At 29.5% G+C, this 18,629-nt stretch overlaps 8 protein-coding genes across 8 annotated transcripts; 4 read left to right on the top strand and 4 right to left on the bottom strand.

The window, feature by feature from the left end:
• Positions 1–359: 359 nt before the first annotated feature.
• Positions 360–3,832, bottom strand: T551_00502 (uncharacterized protein; the record flags this gene model as incomplete). Its single annotated transcript, XM_018372768.1, has 8 exons — positions 360–1,123; positions 1,169–1,671; positions 1,713–2,988; positions 3,042–3,105; positions 3,148–3,288; positions 3,335–3,538; positions 3,588–3,715; positions 3,766–3,832. The coding sequence occupies 8 exons, from the start codon at positions 3,830–3,832 to the stop codon at positions 360–362; spliced, it is 3,147 nt and encodes a 1,048-aa protein (XP_018231104.1).
• A 574-nt stretch (positions 3,833–4,406) lies between these two features.
• T551_00501 (18S rRNA (guanine1575-N7)-methyltransferase) lies at positions 4,407–5,344 on the bottom strand (the record flags this gene model as incomplete). Its single annotated transcript, XM_018372767.1, has 3 exons — positions 4,407–4,993; positions 5,046–5,276; positions 5,323–5,344. 3 exons carry the CDS (start codon positions 5,342–5,344, stop codon positions 4,407–4,409), a joined length of 840 nt encoding a protein of 279 aa, XP_018231103.1.
• A 152-nt stretch (positions 5,345–5,496) lies between these two features.
• Positions 5,497–6,999, top strand: T551_00500 (isocitrate dehydrogenase, NAD-dependent; the record flags this gene model as incomplete). Its single annotated transcript, XM_018372766.1, has 8 exons — positions 5,497–5,538; positions 5,592–5,835; positions 5,938–6,006; positions 6,051–6,065; positions 6,114–6,511; positions 6,554–6,569; positions 6,624–6,731; positions 6,785–6,999. 8 exons carry the CDS (start codon positions 5,497–5,499, stop codon positions 6,997–6,999), a joined length of 1,107 nt encoding a protein of 368 aa, XP_018231102.1.
• A 377-nt stretch (positions 7,000–7,376) lies between these two features.
• On the top strand, positions 7,377–11,000 carry T551_00499 (GTPase-activating protein BEM3; the record flags this gene model as incomplete). The annotated part of the gene is made up of 6 exons (XM_018372765.1): positions 7,377–7,714; positions 7,757–10,119; positions 10,162–10,452; positions 10,495–10,635; positions 10,681–10,830; positions 10,876–11,000. The coding sequence occupies 6 exons, from the start codon at positions 7,377–7,379 to the stop codon at positions 10,998–11,000; spliced, it is 3,408 nt and encodes a 1,135-aa protein (XP_018231101.1).
• A 465-nt stretch (positions 11,001–11,465) lies between these two features.
• T551_00498 (ATP-dependent RNA helicase ded1) lies at positions 11,466–13,468 on the top strand (the record flags this gene model as incomplete). The annotated part of the gene is made up of 3 exons (XM_018372764.1): positions 11,466–11,529; positions 11,590–12,135; positions 12,183–13,468. The coding sequence occupies 3 exons, from the start codon at positions 11,466–11,468 to the stop codon at positions 13,466–13,468; spliced, it is 1,896 nt and encodes a 631-aa protein (XP_018231100.1).
• Positions 13,469–14,359: 891 nt separating this feature from the next.
• On the top strand, positions 14,360–14,939 carry T551_00497 (30S ribosomal protein S13; the record flags this gene model as incomplete). The annotated part of the gene is made up of 3 exons (XM_018372763.1): positions 14,360–14,640; positions 14,681–14,731; positions 14,774–14,939. 3 exons carry the CDS (start codon positions 14,360–14,362, stop codon positions 14,937–14,939), a joined length of 498 nt encoding a protein of 165 aa, XP_018231099.1.
• A 73-nt stretch (positions 14,940–15,012) lies between these two features.
• On the bottom strand, positions 15,013–15,293 carry T551_00496 (uncharacterized protein; the record flags this gene model as incomplete). The annotated part of the gene is made up of 2 exons (XM_018372762.1): positions 15,013–15,061; positions 15,133–15,293. 2 exons carry the CDS (start codon positions 15,291–15,293, stop codon positions 15,013–15,015), a joined length of 210 nt encoding a protein of 69 aa, XP_018231098.1.
• Positions 15,294–15,511: 218 nt separating this feature from the next.
• T551_00495 (uncharacterized protein) lies at positions 15,512–18,500 on the bottom strand (the record flags this gene model as incomplete). The annotated part of the gene is made up of 9 exons (XM_018372761.1): positions 15,512–15,675; positions 15,719–16,046; positions 16,091–16,275; positions 16,327–16,806; positions 16,848–17,517; positions 17,559–17,909; positions 17,955–18,153; positions 18,199–18,387; positions 18,469–18,500. 9 exons carry the CDS (start codon positions 18,498–18,500, stop codon positions 15,512–15,514), a joined length of 2,598 nt encoding a protein of 865 aa, XP_018231097.1.
• Positions 18,501–18,629: the final 129 nt, after the last annotated feature.

Below are 18,629 nucleotides of genomic sequence, written 5' to 3'. Positions count from 1 at the left end.
TATATAAATTAATATATATCAATGAGATAAGCTTATTAGAATTAATATTATATAATCATTATTAACAGATATAAAATGATAGTTTTCTAATATATTAACTTTTCATAAAACAATATAAAATTACAATCATCTAAATAAATATAATACTCTAAAAAAACAAATAATTGATAGAAAATCAAATACTAAAAAAGGCATCAAACGTTCTAAAAATTGTAATTATTAGTGACAAAAAATAGATATTTCATAATCATAAACATTAAATTTATATATATCATCCATGATAAATTACACAATTCATAATACATAATTTACAAAAGTTTATTAAATGCTTTTTATCTTGAAATTTCTTATTTAAAATATTAAAGTAGTTTTGATAATTTCCCACTAGAATTTAATTTTTTATGAAGTTTTCCTGAATTTTTACGCTCATAAAAGAAAAAGGATAAATTGTTCGACGAATTCTTAGTCACAGATAATAACGTATTACTTGATCCTACATTACTTGAATCTTCTATATTATTTTCATCATTTGAATAACTTTTCGCATACTTATTTTGCAAATACAGTTTAGCACAAAAAGACAATTTCTCTTCTTGTGATATAGAAAGAGGAGATTCAGGAAGTTTAGCACCATTTTGAAGAAGATACTCTGCTATAGGAAACATTATTTTCTGTGAACAATCATAATTATTCAAATTAGGTCTAGAATTTTGCAAAGATGAAAATAATGAAAGAAGCAATGCCGAATCTTGAGTTTCAGGATCAACAGCATTTGGATCAGCACCTGATGCTAATGCTTGCATTACTGACTTGATATGCTTATTCGATATGCCAAGAAACAAACTTTTTGTAGGATTAGGATCATATATAATAAAAACTTTATCAATGTATTTTGCATAAATATATTTCTGTTTCTCTTCTCTAGAAGAATTAGGTAATGGTTTAGTTATATTCTTAATATTTTTTTGAGAATCATATGTAGCTTCGTATATAGAATTAGTCATTTTATTTCCAGTTTGACATATGAAGTCAATCAAACTATCAGTAAATGATGCAGTATCAAGCATTAATGATCGAACTTTTGAAATATGACTTCCAAATGATCGATGGACTCCAGAACATTCTATACAAAAATAAGAAAAATATACTTAAACCTTAAAGTTATTACCAATACACAAAATTGCAGGAATATTTATAGAACACCATTCTGCCTTAGAAAAAGTACCACAATCAGCACATACAACATTATGTGTAGGATCGGCATCATGTATTATATTTAAAAGTTTATATGCATTTCCTTCAATGTTTTTATAATCTTCATTATTCAAATCAGAAACATTTTTATCAGGTTCTTTCTCAAGTAATTTAGAATCAGAACGCTGGATATCTTCTTTGATCAAGCAAAGATTAGAAGCAGAACTTGTTCCTTCTAACAAACTTTCAATTGCTCTAGAAATACTATTGATCCATGAGAATACATCTTCTTCTGACGTTGCTTGATAAACTCGTCTAATTTTAGGAGTTATAACCTCAAAACAAAATCTCCTGTCGAAAGCACAAACTTTCCTTACACTTGCCATTCTTAAATCAATTGGATTATTATGAAGATCTATAGCTTGTTTCCAATTCTGATACTCACACAACTTCCCACCGGCTAAAACAATCCAATATCTAAAAAGATTAACTAAATAAAAAACATATATATATATTACTTATGCCAATTTAATTTTTGTGTTACTTTAAGATCTATATGACTTCCTGGTCTAGAAAGAGCCCAAAGTAATCCTTCTTTCCGCCTTTGAAAAGTATTATCTATATTATTTTTAGTAGAATCTTTTATTCCCTCGGAAATATCTCCATTATCTGGATTTGATAAATTAGATATTTGAATATTTTCCATTGAAGGTAGTTTATTTAGATTAGAATAAAAATCATCATTTTGTGATTTATAATCATATAAAGCCAAACAACTTTTCTGTGTTTTTAAATCTTTTGAATTCTCTTTCTGTGCTACTGAAGAAAATAAATAATTCGATTCTTGTACAAATATTTTAGACTTTTCTAATGCCTGTCTTCGTTCCTCTCTTTCTGTACAAAGATGCATAATATTTTTGTTTGCCTCTTGAACACCTTGTGTTAAATTATCAAGTCCCGGTTTAAGATCAAGTATTACTTTAATAGCTTTATATAGTGTAGCAAAATGATTTTCTACATATAAAGTAAAAAGATGCAAAATCTCTTGCTCCTTTTTCCCTCCGCTAACATCTTGCATATAAGAATAATAGTCAAAACGCTTAAGTTCAAAATTTCTTCTTTTTACAGAGTATTTTATATCTGCTTCATGATTTTTTTTATCTTTAGAAGAACATTTTTTTCTACTTAAATAGCGTGAAACGAATTGATAATAATCATGAGAATCATCTTCAAAACTTTTCTTTTTTCCTTCAGCAACCTTTATATCAGTTTCATAAATACGTCTTAATGGTTTTATGATCAAACTTTGTAATTGAATTGCATTATTATATTCAAAGCTCTGTAGCTGCTGATTAGCAGTCTCCAAATACAATATTAATACAGGTTTCAATGCAGTAGGATTTGACTCTGCAGCTTTTCTTAATGCACTCATAAACCTCCGATTCGCTTCATTTTTAGCTATCTGAGAGTCATAAAGTTCAATAGCCCTCTTAATTACTTTTTTAATCCGATATCCAAATACGGATGTCTTTTTCTCTAAGGCTGTTATTATTGCACGAAACAATGGACCATCATTTGGCTCATTTTTAAACGCATCATCAAAATGATTGAAATTAACAACTGAATTCATATTATCCAATAAAGAATTAAATGAAATATTTCCTTTTCCTGAAGAAAGTGATTCTTTTTGATCATTAGTATTATTTTGAACGGAAGTTTCTATATGAGATGATAATGATGGACTTTTTTGATTAAAATAAAAATTAGTATTATTTTGAAAACGCTTTTCACAACCTAAATATATCATTTATAAAAATATGAAAATAAGAAATATTTTTATTTCCTACCTTCAACCCAAAAACTAAATTTCGTCAATACAGAAAAATTATTATCTTTTTCACATTTAACAAACTAAACTATTAGCTATTAAAAATAACTTAAATAGTATACTACATAGCATGTATTCCTCCACCCGTCTCTATGTTGATCTTTAGCTGAAGGAGGAGTCCATTTCCAAGACCATTCAAATTTTTTTTCCAATAAATCATCAGATAAAAGATCAGTCATAAACAAAACATTTTTACAATCATGAAACTAAAGCAAATCAATCCTAAAATACTTCTTTTACAAAGAAATATACATTCATTAGGTTTTCTGATTCTGATGCTAAAATATTATCTAATTCAGATGCATTAGTTCCGTAAATAAATGCAAGTCCTATAAAAGATGATTTTTTTTCAAAAGTATGCAATTTAAAAGTAATATTAAATACAACGTTTATTTCTTGATTCAAATATAATTTCAAAAGAAACGGTGACAACTCATAACTTGATGCCTCAGGATCCTTTAAAATATAAATACGTAATATATCAAAAAAATAACAATTTTTTTACAAAAACAAACTCAATAAGCCTATTACTCTCACAAGAAACATTGAAAGATGTCGCTGGACATGTATTTGGCTTTATACAAATGGGAAACTGGTCATCGAGATCTGTGATAATGATAGAATTGAAAAAAACTATAAAATAATAATTAGAATACTAAAAAAGAATAAAAAAGTTAAAAAACATTCACAATTATCATTTTCAAGATATATTACAGGCTTATCCTGTATCTTGGAACTTGCAGAACCCATTTTTTATCATAGAAACCCAATCTAATGTAATGCAAATCGTATCGAAGATTTTGATTGCAAATAAAAATTGTTTCTTAAATTAAATAATTAAATACAAAAAAAATATTTGAAAATATAATATACAACATATATATATCTATAAATCTTGAAAAATGAAAAAAACTAAATTTTTAAAACAATATTAATGATAAAAGAATATTGAGGGAAAATTTCTATTCACTCAAAATCTTGAATATTTAGTATATTACATGACAATAAAATTCTCAAAATAATGCAAACGCTGTGCTATATAGCAATGAACTGCCAAAAATAATAAAAAATAATATAATCCTAGATTCTATTTCCAAAAATAACATCAGTCAGAACCAAAGAAAAAAATACATGTGTATCCAAAATTGATAAAAAACTTTAACCTTTTTAATAAAACACAATACTTAATATAGACCATATATAAATTTAAAATACTTTTAAAACTTCATCACAAATCAATATGAAAACCATTCGATTAAATACTAAACAATAAAAAACCATGAATAAACAAAAAAAATTGATAGTACTCGCAAGCATATTAAGATTAAAATTTTGGGCGCCGTTTTCGCCCTGTAAACTTACTGTCTCGAGGAACATTGTCTTTATACTTTCGATAACGTTCTTTTTTACGAAGAATCCACTCCTTAGTTCCCTTAATTTGACTTTTTTTAACACGTGAAGACTTAGATGACCGATTTGGAGCATAAGGTACTGTCTGACTTGGTACTTCTTCCGATTCTCTACTCTGAATAGGAATGGTCATATTTGTTCCACTGCCTGCTTGAAGAACCATATAATATTTCTTAGACTTTTTGCTATCTGGAAAATCTACAACTACGCCTCCAGAAAACCCACATTTGTTTGCTAGAGATGTAATAAATGACATACTTTGATCCGTTTCTGGGTAAAATTGAAAAACAGCACGTGCACCACGTGCTAAACATCCATAAAGTGTAGAAAAAAACCTCATCAAACGATATTTTGGACTTGAAGAAGACGTATCTGCATTCAGAAGCCATTGAAGGACTGAAATCGAAATTGCACCATCAAACGATCCAGCTCGAAATGGCATACCATGTCCAATATCTGCTAGGATCAAATCACCCTCAACATCACGTTTAAGAGCAACTTCTGCAAGAAAAATAAGACAATTAGCAATAAAAAACAACAAATATCAACATACCCAACATAGATGGCGATATATCCATGCCAACCCATATATGTTCATCCTGATCAAGAATTTCGCCTGAAAGCCCTGAACCACAGCCAATATCCATCAAAAAACATGATTTTCCAGGAGGAAGATCAAGAAGTTCTAATGAACGGAATGTCATTTCTGCTTGAACAGCTTGAATTCGAGAATAACTTGTATATTTCTTTGCTTCTGTTTCATCATAAAAAACCTCTGGAGGCCCTAAAAAATGTCACTTTAAAAACAAAAAACCACTTTTATAAATAACCCTGATGTTCTGGACGTGTCATTTACTGATTTTCTATACTTTCTTTACTTCTTAATAAACATATATAATATAATAATTTTGATTAAAAGTTGAACGTCGACGTAGACAAATAAAAAAAGCAATATACAAAGCTGATAAACAATTTTTAAGAAATTGCGCAAAAATTAGGCAAGAATGATTTGTAAAACAGTAAAATTGACAGGAAATATAGCTAGAGTAAGAAAAATACAAAAAAAAAGCGAAAAAAAAGCAGCTTATTTGGACTATAGAGAACATTTTCATTGTCAAAATATGCAACAAACAAAATTGGAGGAAAATACACAGTAACATTGATTCCGGGTGATGGAATTGGAAAAGAGATATCAGAATCAGTAAAAACGATCTTTAAAGCGCAAAAAGTTCCGGTGGAATTTGAGCAAATAGACATTACAGGACAAATTAAAGCCGGAGAAAAAAATGAACTATTTAAACAAAGTATTGAGTCTCTCAAAAGAAACAAAGTTGGATTGAAAGGTGTGTTTTATTATAGATACAATATAGCTTTTTGTGCTTTATTTCTTTAGATAAAAAAGACTAATTTATAAATATAAAATTGCCTATATTAATTTATATTAGGAATTTTATATACTCCTTCAGAACAAAGTGACCACTTAAGTTTTAATGTTTCACTGAGGAAAGTGGTTTGTTAATTTCTAAACATTTAAAAAACTAAATATTGAATAGACAAGATTTAGATGTCTATGGTATTACCTTGAATAATTGAATGTGCTTGAATAATAATTATTTGTTAGCAAATTTAACACTTATAAAGAATATTCCAGGATACGAAACAGCTCATAAAAATGTTGATTTTGTCATTATCCGTGAAAATACGGAAGGTGAATACTCTGGCTTAGAACATCAATCAGTTCCAGGGGTTGTTGAATCTCTTAAAATAATTACACGCACAAAGTCTGAAAGAATATCACGATTTGCATTCGACTATGCTTTGAAGAATAACAGGAAAAAAGTTACAGTCATTCATAAAGCTAATATTATGAAATTGGGTGATGGATTCTTTCGTAAAACATTTTTCGAAATTGCAAAGAATTACCCACAAATTGAAGCTACCGATTTGATTGTTGATAACGCAAGCATGCAGGCTGTTAGCAAACCACAGAAATTCGATGTTCTTGTTATGCCTAATTTAGTATGTTTTTTAATATCATAAACAGCGCTAATATTTTAATAGTATGGAAATATTATGAGTAAACTTACTTATTAATTTGATTCTATACACAAATTCAATTAATTTCATATAGGTAATATTGGTGCAGCTTTAGTGGGCGGCCCAGGTGTTGTACCATCGGCTAATTATGGTGAGGAATATGCACTATTTGAGCCAGGCTGTCGCCACGTTGGTCTTGATAGTAAAAATACCCTCTTCTAGTGAAATACATATTTATCTTTTTTTTTTTAACAGTTGCTGGAAAAGGTATGGCGAATCCAACTGCATTAATTCTATCATCAACAATGCTTTTACGCCATCTTTCCCTGGACGATCATGCTAACGCCATTGAACGTGCTGTCTATGATGTTCTCTTAAAAAGCAACGTCAGAACACCTGACATAAAGGGCACTGCGTCTACTACATCTTTTACAAACGCTATTCTTGATCAATTAGAACGATCTTCTTAATGTTTTATTTTTTTAAACACTTTATCTTCTGTTAATCATATCTTTCAATTATTTTCCTATTAAAAGTTTTAAACAAGGCACTATGTATCTTTATTTTACTCTTTTATACATTTTTTATATTACTTTTTTTTTTCACAAACTTTTCTTCCCCTCCTCTTTGTTAACGAGAAACAATCTTCCGGAGGTATAAGATAGACATAATTGTTTGATAGGCCTGTTTTGAAGTATAAAAGCATTTGAATAACAATTTTAAGTAAGAAATTAAAAGCTTTATTAAGAAAATTAAAATGACTCGAAAGAACGGATTGATTTGAACCAATATTAATGAATAATCAAAAATATACTGAAAACAAGGATAAATTATAAATTGCATAAAAATGAAAGATACAAATGTACATGTAATAAAACATGTAGATGAAACAGGAGAGGAGAAATCAGTTGAAGAAAAAACGGGAAAAAAAGAAGCAACATTTCAAATATTTCAAGAAAAAAAATCAGTGTCTCCGACACCTATTTTAGAATATTCATCACCAGATTGTAAACAAGAACATAAAATGCATGAATATAGTATTGTTTCTGATGCAACTGTATCTTCTTTAGTGAAGAATTTTAACAGTGATATGCATATGTTGGTTCAACAGATGATGAAAGAAAAAGCATCTCTTCATTCACAAAATGTACAACTTTGGAGAATTATTGACAAGCAACGTGCAATGTAATTTAAAATATTATTTCTACTCTCCTAATATGTATTCAGGATTCTTGAGCTTCAAAAAGATTTAGAAAAAGCGTTTAAAGAGAAAAAAAAGTATTACAATTTATGGAGTGCATTGTTTGCAAAATACACTTTAGAAAATTCAAAAACAGTGAATACAATACCGGAAAGCGGGTTAAAAAAACCAGAAGATATATCCATTTCATCTTTTAAAACTCCAGAACATCAAAAAAATACCAGTACACCAAGTGAACCTCAGTCATCAGATGCAGAGAAATCAGAATTTGTATTATTGTTTCCAGGTGATAAAGATTTCTCCATTTTGAATGCACCTGAAGACATTTTTTCGTCCAATATGCAATCATATACTTTTAATGAAAATAAAGCAATACCATTGAAACCCTCTAAAAAAAATCAACATTCAACTGTTGCATTGGACCAATTATATTTAAAACAATATCCAGATAATTCATTTTCTACACAAAAAGGGTATATGAATAATATGTTTCATGACCAATTAAACGCTACATCTTCCCCTACAACTCATTCAGGGGAAATACCTATGTATAGGGAGTGTAGTATTATTGAAAGAACACCAAATGATTGTGTTCAGGATTTGAACCAAAACAAGGATTTAAGAAATTCATTTGATAATAAGAAATTATCATCTATAAAATATGATGAAGCGAATTGGGTTTTAAACTCAAATACAAACAGTGGAGCAGCAAATAATTATACTGAATCACCTTTATCAATTTATTCTAATTCTCATAAAGTAGTTTCTCCTACACTTACCGAAGGTTCAATTATCTCATCAAATATATCACAGAATTACATACCTAGCATGGAACATGAACACCAAAATATATCTTCAAAAAAGCAGGATAATTTAGGTCAAGATTCACAAAGTAAATACAATGTGAAAGGTCGCTCTAAAAATATGGAAATAGACGCATCTCAAGAAAATATACATCTAAAACAAGATAATTATAAAACTTATGAATCGAATCTGGATTCAACAATTTCTACCAATCTTTTGTCTAAAACTAATCTTAGTTCTCATGAAGACTATTTAGATAAAATAGGTGAAGTCTTTGATACTATAGCATTAACTCAAGAAAATATCGGAGATTCCCTTCATTGTCCATCTAAACCTACTTCTTCTCTTTCTCCTTATCAAATTTCATCAATTAATCTTAGAATTTTAAATTCTAAATTACGTATGGGAAAAAATAAAGAAGAAATCTTTTTTTCAATTGGTGTTTTTAAAAATGTGGATAAAAAAAAGGAACTTTGGAGAGTAGAAAAAAGTATACAAAAAATATTAAATTTCGATGATAAATTAAGACGTGCTATTCCTTTTTGGAAAATTCCTGATATTACTAGTCTTAATACTCAAAGTACAACACGCGTTGATCAGCGTAAAGCTTTATTGGATCAATATTTGAAGCATATTCTTTCAATCCCATTAGATGAATCTGCATATTCAGTTTTGAATGATTTTTTAAATACCGATATTGAAACGCAAACTAAGCCTCATATTTCATACAGCAAACAAAATACATTAAATCAAGAACATTTTAATGAAAATAACATTAAATCTAATTTTGTTAAAAAAGAAGGATACTTGACTAAGCGTGGAAAAAACTTTGGAGGATGGAAATCAAGATATTTTATTTTAGATGGTCCAATTCTTAAATATTATGAGGCTTATGGAGGTCCTCAACTTGGTACTATTAAACTTTTTCAGGCTCAAATTGGTCGTCAACAATTGCAAGCCCATTCTAAATCTTTACCTTTAGAATCTCAATCAGATACCTGTGATGATAATTCTTACCGACATGCGTTTTTAATTCTTGAACCTAAAAGAAACTATTCATCGAGTTTTATTAGACATGTGTTATGTGCCAAATCGGACAAAGATTGTGACGAATGGGTTGAGGCTCTTATGCAATATGTTGATATTAATGTTCCAGATAATTTTGTAGCATCTAATAATGTCGAAAAAAAGGAGCGAAAATACTTTTTTAGAAAAAATTCTATATTAGTAAATACAGCACATCATTCAACAACAACACTTAATATTAATGCATATCAATTTCCAGCTAATGATTTAAAAAATACATCTGAAAATGTTGATGTTAATACAGAAAAACAAATAGAGTTAAATTCCTCGAAACATCATTCATCATCACCTGCTGATGATATGAACAAAAATGTATCTGTTAATTTTACTGAAAGTCCCGTTTCAAACAATTTTTTTGACTCTAAAATGACACATAAAGTAGCAGGCTCTTTAAGTAATATAAAATCATTTGATAATATAGGTAATGTGTCTGAAGAGTCATTGAGAATAGACAAAAAATACAAAAAAAAAGGATTTTGGGGCTTTGTAAACAGAGGTGGTAAAGTTTTGTTCTATAATAATTTATTTATCTATATAATAGATAGAGTAAGATTATCTGAACCAGTGTCACATGATATACGAATTTCTTCTAGCACTATTGATTTGAATTCTCAAGTATCAAATCATAACTTACGCAATATATTTGGAGCTCCTCTATTGGAAGCAGTTTCTATTAGTCAGTTAAGCTTAGGAGTAGACATATTAGTTCCAAGTGTAGTATATCGTTGTATAGAATATTTAGATAGTAACAATGCAGAAAAAGAAGAAGGAATATATCGTTTAAGTGGTTCAAATACAATAATTAGATCATTAAGAGATAAATTTAATACTGGTATTGTTATTATATATTTATTTTTATTTAATTAATATTAAGTAGTAGGGGATGTTGATTTACTGAATTCTGGAAAATCTTATGATGTTCATGCTATAGCAGGTCTTTTAAAGCTTTATTTGCGTGAACTTCCTACAAATATTCTAACAAGAGATTTACATGCACAGTTTTTGTCCATAATGGGTTAGTATAAATCAAAAATTATGAATAAACAATTGATCTTTTCAGAAATTCAAGATAGTAATGAAAAAATAGATAAAATAGCCAAACTTATTCGTCATTTACCTGAAGAAAATTTTTGTTTATTACGTATCTTAATTAGTCACTTATATCGAATTGTAGCCCATGCAGATCTAAATAAAATGACATCTAGCAATGGTAAAATTGCGTATATCTATCAAGCTAAACATTAATATCTTATAGTGGGAATCGTCTTTTCTCCTACTTTGAATATACCAGCTGGAATCTTTTCTTTGTTATTAATTCATTACAATACAATCTTTGAAAATCAACCAAATGTGTCTACAGCTGAGCTCTCTTTAGATTGATTTAGTCATTAAAACAAATTATATAAAAAACACACTATACTATTAAATATATATACGTTATGCAAAAACAGATGAATATATTAGAAAAATAAGCTTCGTATTGCAAACAATAAACGGCTAGGAACTACAGAAAAAATATAATATCATACAAAAACCACAATCTATTTTATCATATAATAACGTATATTTTTCGAGCATCATTCGATTTCTGACACGCATCACCGCTAAAAATAGTACAAACGAAAATGTATAAAAATAACTTAAGAATATACCAGATGCTTACTTAAATCTCCACAACACTTTGAAAATATCAGTCATACCAACATATCTTGTTTATGTTTTTTTTTCTCAAAAAAATATTATTTTTCCCGAGGGACTTAAAATTTTTGCACGATGACGATGTCTCTTTTTTTGTAAAAAAGTCAAAAAAATCATAAAATTATAAAATATTGAAGATAAAATAAGATGGGACATGAAGAGGTAGATAAAGACAAAGAAGATGCATCAAGAGATCTTGCACAAAAAATGTGTATGTTTTTGAGTGAAAAAATGATTAAAAATGAATGAACTAATAAGTTTTTAAATATAGCAACGATGGATATTCAAGATCCAATGTATCCTAAAAGAGCAGCAACATATGTTCCTCCACATCTTCGTGGTCGAGTAAATGGGACTACAAATCTGCATGGAGCATGTGATGTTCGAAATACATTATCTGCAATGCGATCATCAAGTTGGAATGTAACAAGCTCTGATGGGAACTATGGGTCTCGGAAATCGCGTTATGGAGGGGATTCTTTTGGACTTCGAGGTTCAAGTGATCAAGGTGCATGGTGGGATGGAAAACATATCATTGGAACACGGAATCAACGTTTAGAACGAGAACTTTTTGGGTCACATCATGATTCAAATACAGTCAGTACAGGGATTAATTTTGATAAGTACGATGATATTCCGGTAGAAGTGAGTGGAACAGATGTTCCTGAGCCAATTTCTGTGTTTACCAGTCCACCATTGGATTCACATCTTTTGAGTAATATCGAACTTGCAAATTATAAAAATCCTACACCTGTGCAAAAGCATTCTATTTCTATTGTCATTCAGGATAGAGATTTAATGGCGTGTGCACAGACAGGTGTGTTTTATGGGTATACATAGGGCTGAATAGTGATTAATTATCAGGTTCGGGTAAAACTGGTGGATTTTTGTTCCCTATTTTGTCAAAAATGTTTCAGACTGGTCCTCGTGATCCTCCTATTCCTTTAGGATATGCCTCCTATGCTCGCAGTAGAAAAGCTTATCCAATGACACTTATTCTTGCACCTACACGCGAATTAGTAAACCAAATTCATGAAGAATCACGAAAGTTTTCATATCGATCGTGGGTTAAACCGTGTGTCATTTATGGTGGTACAGATATTGGTTCACAATTACGGCAAATTGAACGTGGATGTGACATGTTAACAGCAACACCAGGTCGTCTTGTTGACTTAATAGAACGCGGTCGTATTTCTCTTTCAAACATTAAATATCTCGTCCTTGATGAAGCAGATCGTATGCTGGATATGGGTTTTGAACCGCAAATCCGTAGAATTGTTGAGGGAGAAGATATGCCGAATGTTGAACATCGTCAAACATTAATGTTTTCAGCTACATTTCCTAAAGATATTCAAATTCTCGCTCGTGATTTTTTAAAAGATTATGTATTTTTAAGTGTTGGAAGGGTTGGTTCTACAAGTGAAAATATTACACAAAAGATCGAATATGTTGAAGATATGGACAAAAAATCTGTTCTTTTGGATATTCTACATAGCATGCCACGTGGAGGGCTTACTTTAATTTTTGTTGAAACTAAACGAATGGCGGATACACTTTCTGATTTCTTGCTGAGTTCTAATTTTCCTGCAACAAGCATTCACGGTGATCGAACTCAACGTGAGCGGGAAAAGGCTTTAGAAATGTTTAGAGGTGGAAGAACACCGATCATGGTTGCTACTGCTGTAGCAGCTCGTGGGCTGGATATTCCAAATGTAACGCATGTAATTAATTACGATTTGCCTACAGATATTGATGATTATGTTCATCGAATTGGCCGTACGGGACGTGCAGGAAATACTGGTATTAGTACCGCTTTTTTTAACCGAGGGAATAGAAGTATTGTACGTGATTTACTTGAACTACTTAAAGAAGCAAATCAAGAAATACCGTCGTTTTTAGAGAGTATTCTTAGAGAGAATAATACGTATAATAGTCGCAATAATACGAGTACTGTACGTGGTCGTCGTCGAGGAACAGGAACACGTGATTACCGTAAGGTTTCCAATGGCAGTAATAATTATAGTGAATATTCAAATGGCAATAATTATGGTCCTATATCAAGTGGTTATTCTAATGGAGGTTATGGTAATGGTTATAGCTCCCAAACATATGGGAATCCGTCTGGAGTGACAGGTCAAAGCTGGTGGTAGCAATGAAGTTGCATACTGAGATTACTATTTGTTTTCATTATTTTTTCAATTTGTTTTTAGCTCGCCTGGTTGTTTTGCATTACATATACGGGCACTTTAATTTCATCTGTACCATTATTCAGATTAATTCATTTTCAAGTTACCATTGTTTTTCTTTTATTTCCAAAAGCAGCCATATGTTGTGATTACTAATTTTTTTGAATATTTTTCGGCTTTTAGACTTCTGAGTAGCTATTTTTTATTCTGTTAAATATATATAGGGTTATCATTTATTGGCAAAACTTTTTAAGAAGTACTAAAAGTATTTACGTATGGAACACATATTTGAAAATATCTTTGGATATATATTTACGAAGAAATGATGTTGCCTTAGAGCTATGGAAGGAAGCATCTCGTTGATATTTATGACTATTTTGTTTCTATTTCCACTTGTTTTTCAAATTAGTTAAGATGAAAGCACATGTTGCCTGTGTATGTATATAATTTTTTTCAAACATTATCATCTACAACTTTATTTTTGTTTTATAAGTTTTAAATACTTATCACTATATATTCATTCTTATAAAAATCTTGCGATATACCGAACATTGTTCTCAGCAGTAAAATATTAAAGTGTAATTGAAAACTAAAAAATTAATTTAAAACATCAAAATATAAAAAAAAACTATACAGTTTTATGTAAATACTACTTAATAAAAAAAAAGACTAAAGTTTTAGAGAAATTTCAAAAAAATCTGGTTCAAAAGACAGTTTTTTCACAAAAAATAACTTATTGGCCTTGAAGAATCAAAAAGACAAAGAAACCGTATAAAATACAATAACAATATCCTTAAATCTTACAAAAAAGTATACTGCATTATACTGTGATTTTTTTTGGTTCAAATATCTCAAATGGTTCATATTCTAGGTGTTGTTTTGCCCGAACACAAGTCTTTAAAGATTGCACTGACAGCATTCTATGGTATTGGGCATTATAGATCATCAAGAATTATGGCATCTTTATCTATTCATCGGACAGCTACTGTTGGTTCTTTAACAGAAGCTCAAAGAACCGCACTTTCACAAATACTTAGTACATTTGTACTAGAAAATGATCTACGTAGACAAACACAGCGACATATTATGCATTATAAAACAATAGGATCATATATAGGAAAAAGACATGCCATGGGGTTAGTTAAACATATTGTTAAATAGATATTTATTCTCTAGATATCCTGTTCATGGACAAAGAACACAAACCAATGCAAAAACAGCGAGAAAGTATTATAGGCAACGAAAAAACAGCCTTATTAACATATATAGACTAAACCGACTTGACCGACGCCAATTATCTACAATATCCTTACAAAGAAATAGACATTTCAATGAAAATACAGATAAAATAACAGAATATAGTGTAAATAATACTAAAAATACATGTAATACATCTTGGTTTACGCAACTACTGCATTTTTTCTTTAAAAAATGAAAACTTGATCAATATATGAATAAACATAGCACAGTTGTAGCAACACTTACAATAACGTTCAGCTTCAGTATTTCTAAAAAATAGGAACAAAAGAATAACGACATGTAGGTAAACATAATTGTCTATTTAGAAAATATTATATAGTTATAATTTCTCAGGATTTGAAAAATAAACGAAAATAATCATAATAAACAAAAATCCAACAATAAAGACAGATATCAACAAACACATCATTCTTCTAGCATAATACTCAAGTCGCGAAATATGCAAATCCAGTTGTTTTTTTCCGAATTTGTCTTCATCACTATTGTTTTTTAAAATATATGTATTTTCTTGCTGAAAACGAGAAACCATTAAAAATATTACTTATGAGCTTTTATATAACAGAAATTTAACAAGGACTTAACAAGAATTAATATTAGATTAAAAATATTTAATGCTTTAATAATAAATGTTTTTTTAAAAAAATTTATTTGATGATACCGCAACGACAGAATTTATACAGATAAATTTACAAATAAAACCTTTTAATAAAATACATAACATGTGTAAAACAAGATGGACACTATATTTTAAGGGATAGAAGGATATGTTTGTTGAGATTGAAGTGTATGTTCAGGGATAAGAGGACTAGATCCATGATTTTGGACGGATACTTGTTGCTGATGTTGATTAAGAGGTGTAAGACGTCTAGATTCAGAAGGGATATCAGTTTGTTCAGAATCAGAATAGGGTGCTATTTAAAATTATAAAGAGAAGAAAAAGTTTAAGGAAAAAACCTGTTTGCTGTATTGTTTGTGTTTGTGTACGCTGTGCTTGCAACAATTGTTGTCGCTGAAGAATCAATTGTTGCATTTGTTCTTGTGATAAACGAGTACCTGGTGGTAGTCGTAAGACAGGCGCAATACCAACAGGATTTGGAGAAGTTTGACTAGATATAGAAGGACGAACAGATCGTGTAAATCTTAAGCCATTAACCATAGAAGGAATAGCTCGTGATACGCCTTGTGCACAATTCTGTGTATTAACTTGAGAATGGACAGACTGCATTTGAGCTATTTGTTGAGGAGTAGGATTCATTCCAGGCAAATTGGATCGTCCAGATGACTATTTATATGAACTTAATTTTCCTATAAGCATAAAATACATACACGAGCTTGATTTTGCAGTGCAAGAGCAACAACAGCATTTCTTTGGCGAATATATGCCTGAGTGATAACCTGATCTCTTTCATGTTTAAGTCGTGAAAGATCTAAAGGTGTTGGTGCTGCCATAGAAGGTTTATGAGTTATTCCATGAGTATCGTGGCTTAGAATGTTCACTTTTTTGGATGGGCCTGCTATATTAAAAAATAAAAATATAATATTTAAAATAAAATATATATTACCATTCAATTTCTGGGAGACTTCTCTCTTTTTCATAGTTTTCCTTATAGCATCAAACATGTTAAATTGGCGTTGTCGTTTAAATTTAAAATTTTGCTGGTTATTCCCAACATCTTTCTTCAAACGAAATATTCCTCCATAATTATTTGTCTTTGTATTTTTTAAAATAGGCTCAATTTTTGCATATGCTGTTTTAGCATAAGGGCCAACAAAAGTAACATTTAAAGCATGAGGATCTAGTTGAGCCCATCGTTCAAAACAGTCCCATGCAGTTTTTTTTTCCAATGGAGAAACCCACTTTATTGATGGTGTTAAAGTTTGAGCAACAAATTCCCAATTAAATTGGTATTTTGGAAGATAAGTCATTAAAAGATCGTCTTCATCTGATGTCCATATTGGTTTACGATTTTCGGAATTTAATGGCATATTAGGAGGACGTAGTTGAGAAGGATATGATGATTTTTTTCGTAGATTTGATGTTTCTATAAATATTATATAAAATAAAAAAAAGAAATATAGTTACGAGAATTTGCAAGTGAAAAATCATTAATTATAATTCGTTGTTTGTCAGGAATATCATCAACATCTATAGGAATAGGAGACATTTCTCGTTTCCTTTTTTTAAAAAATTTGTCTGAATGTGATATTTTAATACGTGATTGTGTATATTTTGAAAGCGGAATAATCTTCATTTCCTCCAATGGATCATAATATAATATATCTTCAGGTATAGGTGGTAGATAAACAGGAAGTTCTGGTAATAAAGTATTTGAAGTAAGAGAAAAATTTGAAAACGTAGCAATAATTTTATCCGGAGGAATTTCCAATAATTGTACAGCATTTTCTATAATAAATGATGGGGATGAATGTAACATAACAATGTTTTTAGAAAAATTATTTTTCATATAAGCTTTCATAGCAGAGTTTGTATTCTTAATATTCTTCTTATCTTGATTATGTAGATTTCGCTGTGAGTCTAGTTCATTTTTGGATAAATTAATTGAAAAATTAGGATTAATTATATTATGTTCTTCATTTTCTAAAAACAAAGTATAAGAATTAATTAAATCAATATGAGTATAAATACCTGACATAGCTTTTATCCTGTGCCATTCTACTACCCAATTAACCATTTGTTTAGCTAAAACTATTTTCCATTTTCTTTCTTCTTTAAAATCAACTTGTAACCATCTCTAAACTACTTTAATATTGAAAAAATCATAAAAAACAATACCATTTCATCTAACATAAAATCCCAGTGAGCTTTCAACCTCGATGGTGTTTTTTGTTTTATCATTTGTCGAAAGCTCCAAGAATTATTCTCTTTCAATTTATTAATACGCTCAAGAACTTTTATAAACCTAGTTTCTATCAATGCAGAGTTCCAATCTCGTGTAACAATGATTTTGCTTGAACTTTGCATAAGTTTATACATTGGCATAGTAGATGTTTGTATTAACCATGATAACATATCAATACGATTAGTTTTATTTTGTTGATGACCTAACATATACTTCTGAATATGCGGAGATGTGTGATCTGAATTATATAAAGCTGAATGAGTAGTTATATGTGGAGAAATTGACTAATAGAGAATTAAAAATGCAACGATTCTACCAAAGACATTTACTTCTAGATGATCATCTATTGTTTTATGTTTTAATCTTCCAGAAAAACCGTTTGTTTTTATTTTTTCAGAATTTTGAGATAAAATATCAACTGAAGAATTATTAATTATTTCAGATGATTCAGAATCTTTTAATGGAGTAGGTAAATTCTCTTCAGAAAAAACATATGTTTTAAGTGTAGAAGCATCGAATTTTGAGCCACTGAATTTTATTAATTAGTGCTAGATGTATATTTAAACGAAAAACTTCATAAGACTATTTTTAGCCAAAAACATCTTTAGTTCATCAGACGCTGAAATTTTCTCACATATATCTTTTCCAACATCCGGGAAGTACTTTTGCAGTGAATTTAGTATGAAAAGCTCTGTTAACAAATCTTTTTGACGCAATTCAATGTCATTTTGTTGCACTTTTTTTTTGATAAAAGTTTCCTTGCTAGAAGATATATGGTTAATATTAAGACAAATTTAGTAAAAATAAACATGAAAATAACAAAAATATACTGAAAGGTTCTACTTACCATAAGTTTTTTCTCGTAATTTTTTCATTTTTAAAGGGATCTATGGACATTGCTTTCTAGAGAAAAACTTTCTCAAAAATAAGTCAAATTTCATGCTTCAAAAACTTACTCGTATCTTCTATACATTCCTGATCTTTCTAGAGTATTTTTATACAAC

The sequence above is a fragment of the Pneumocystis jirovecii genome (assembly GCF_001477535.1).
Source record: "Pneumocystis jirovecii RU7 chromosome Unknown supercont1.2, whole genome shotgun sequence".
Classification (NCBI taxonomy): Eukaryota; Fungi; Ascomycota; class Pneumocystomycetes; order Pneumocystales; family Pneumocystaceae; genus Pneumocystis; species Pneumocystis jirovecii.
Note: the sequence above shows the minus strand (reverse complement) of the source record. Positions and strands in the feature narration are given on the sequence as shown.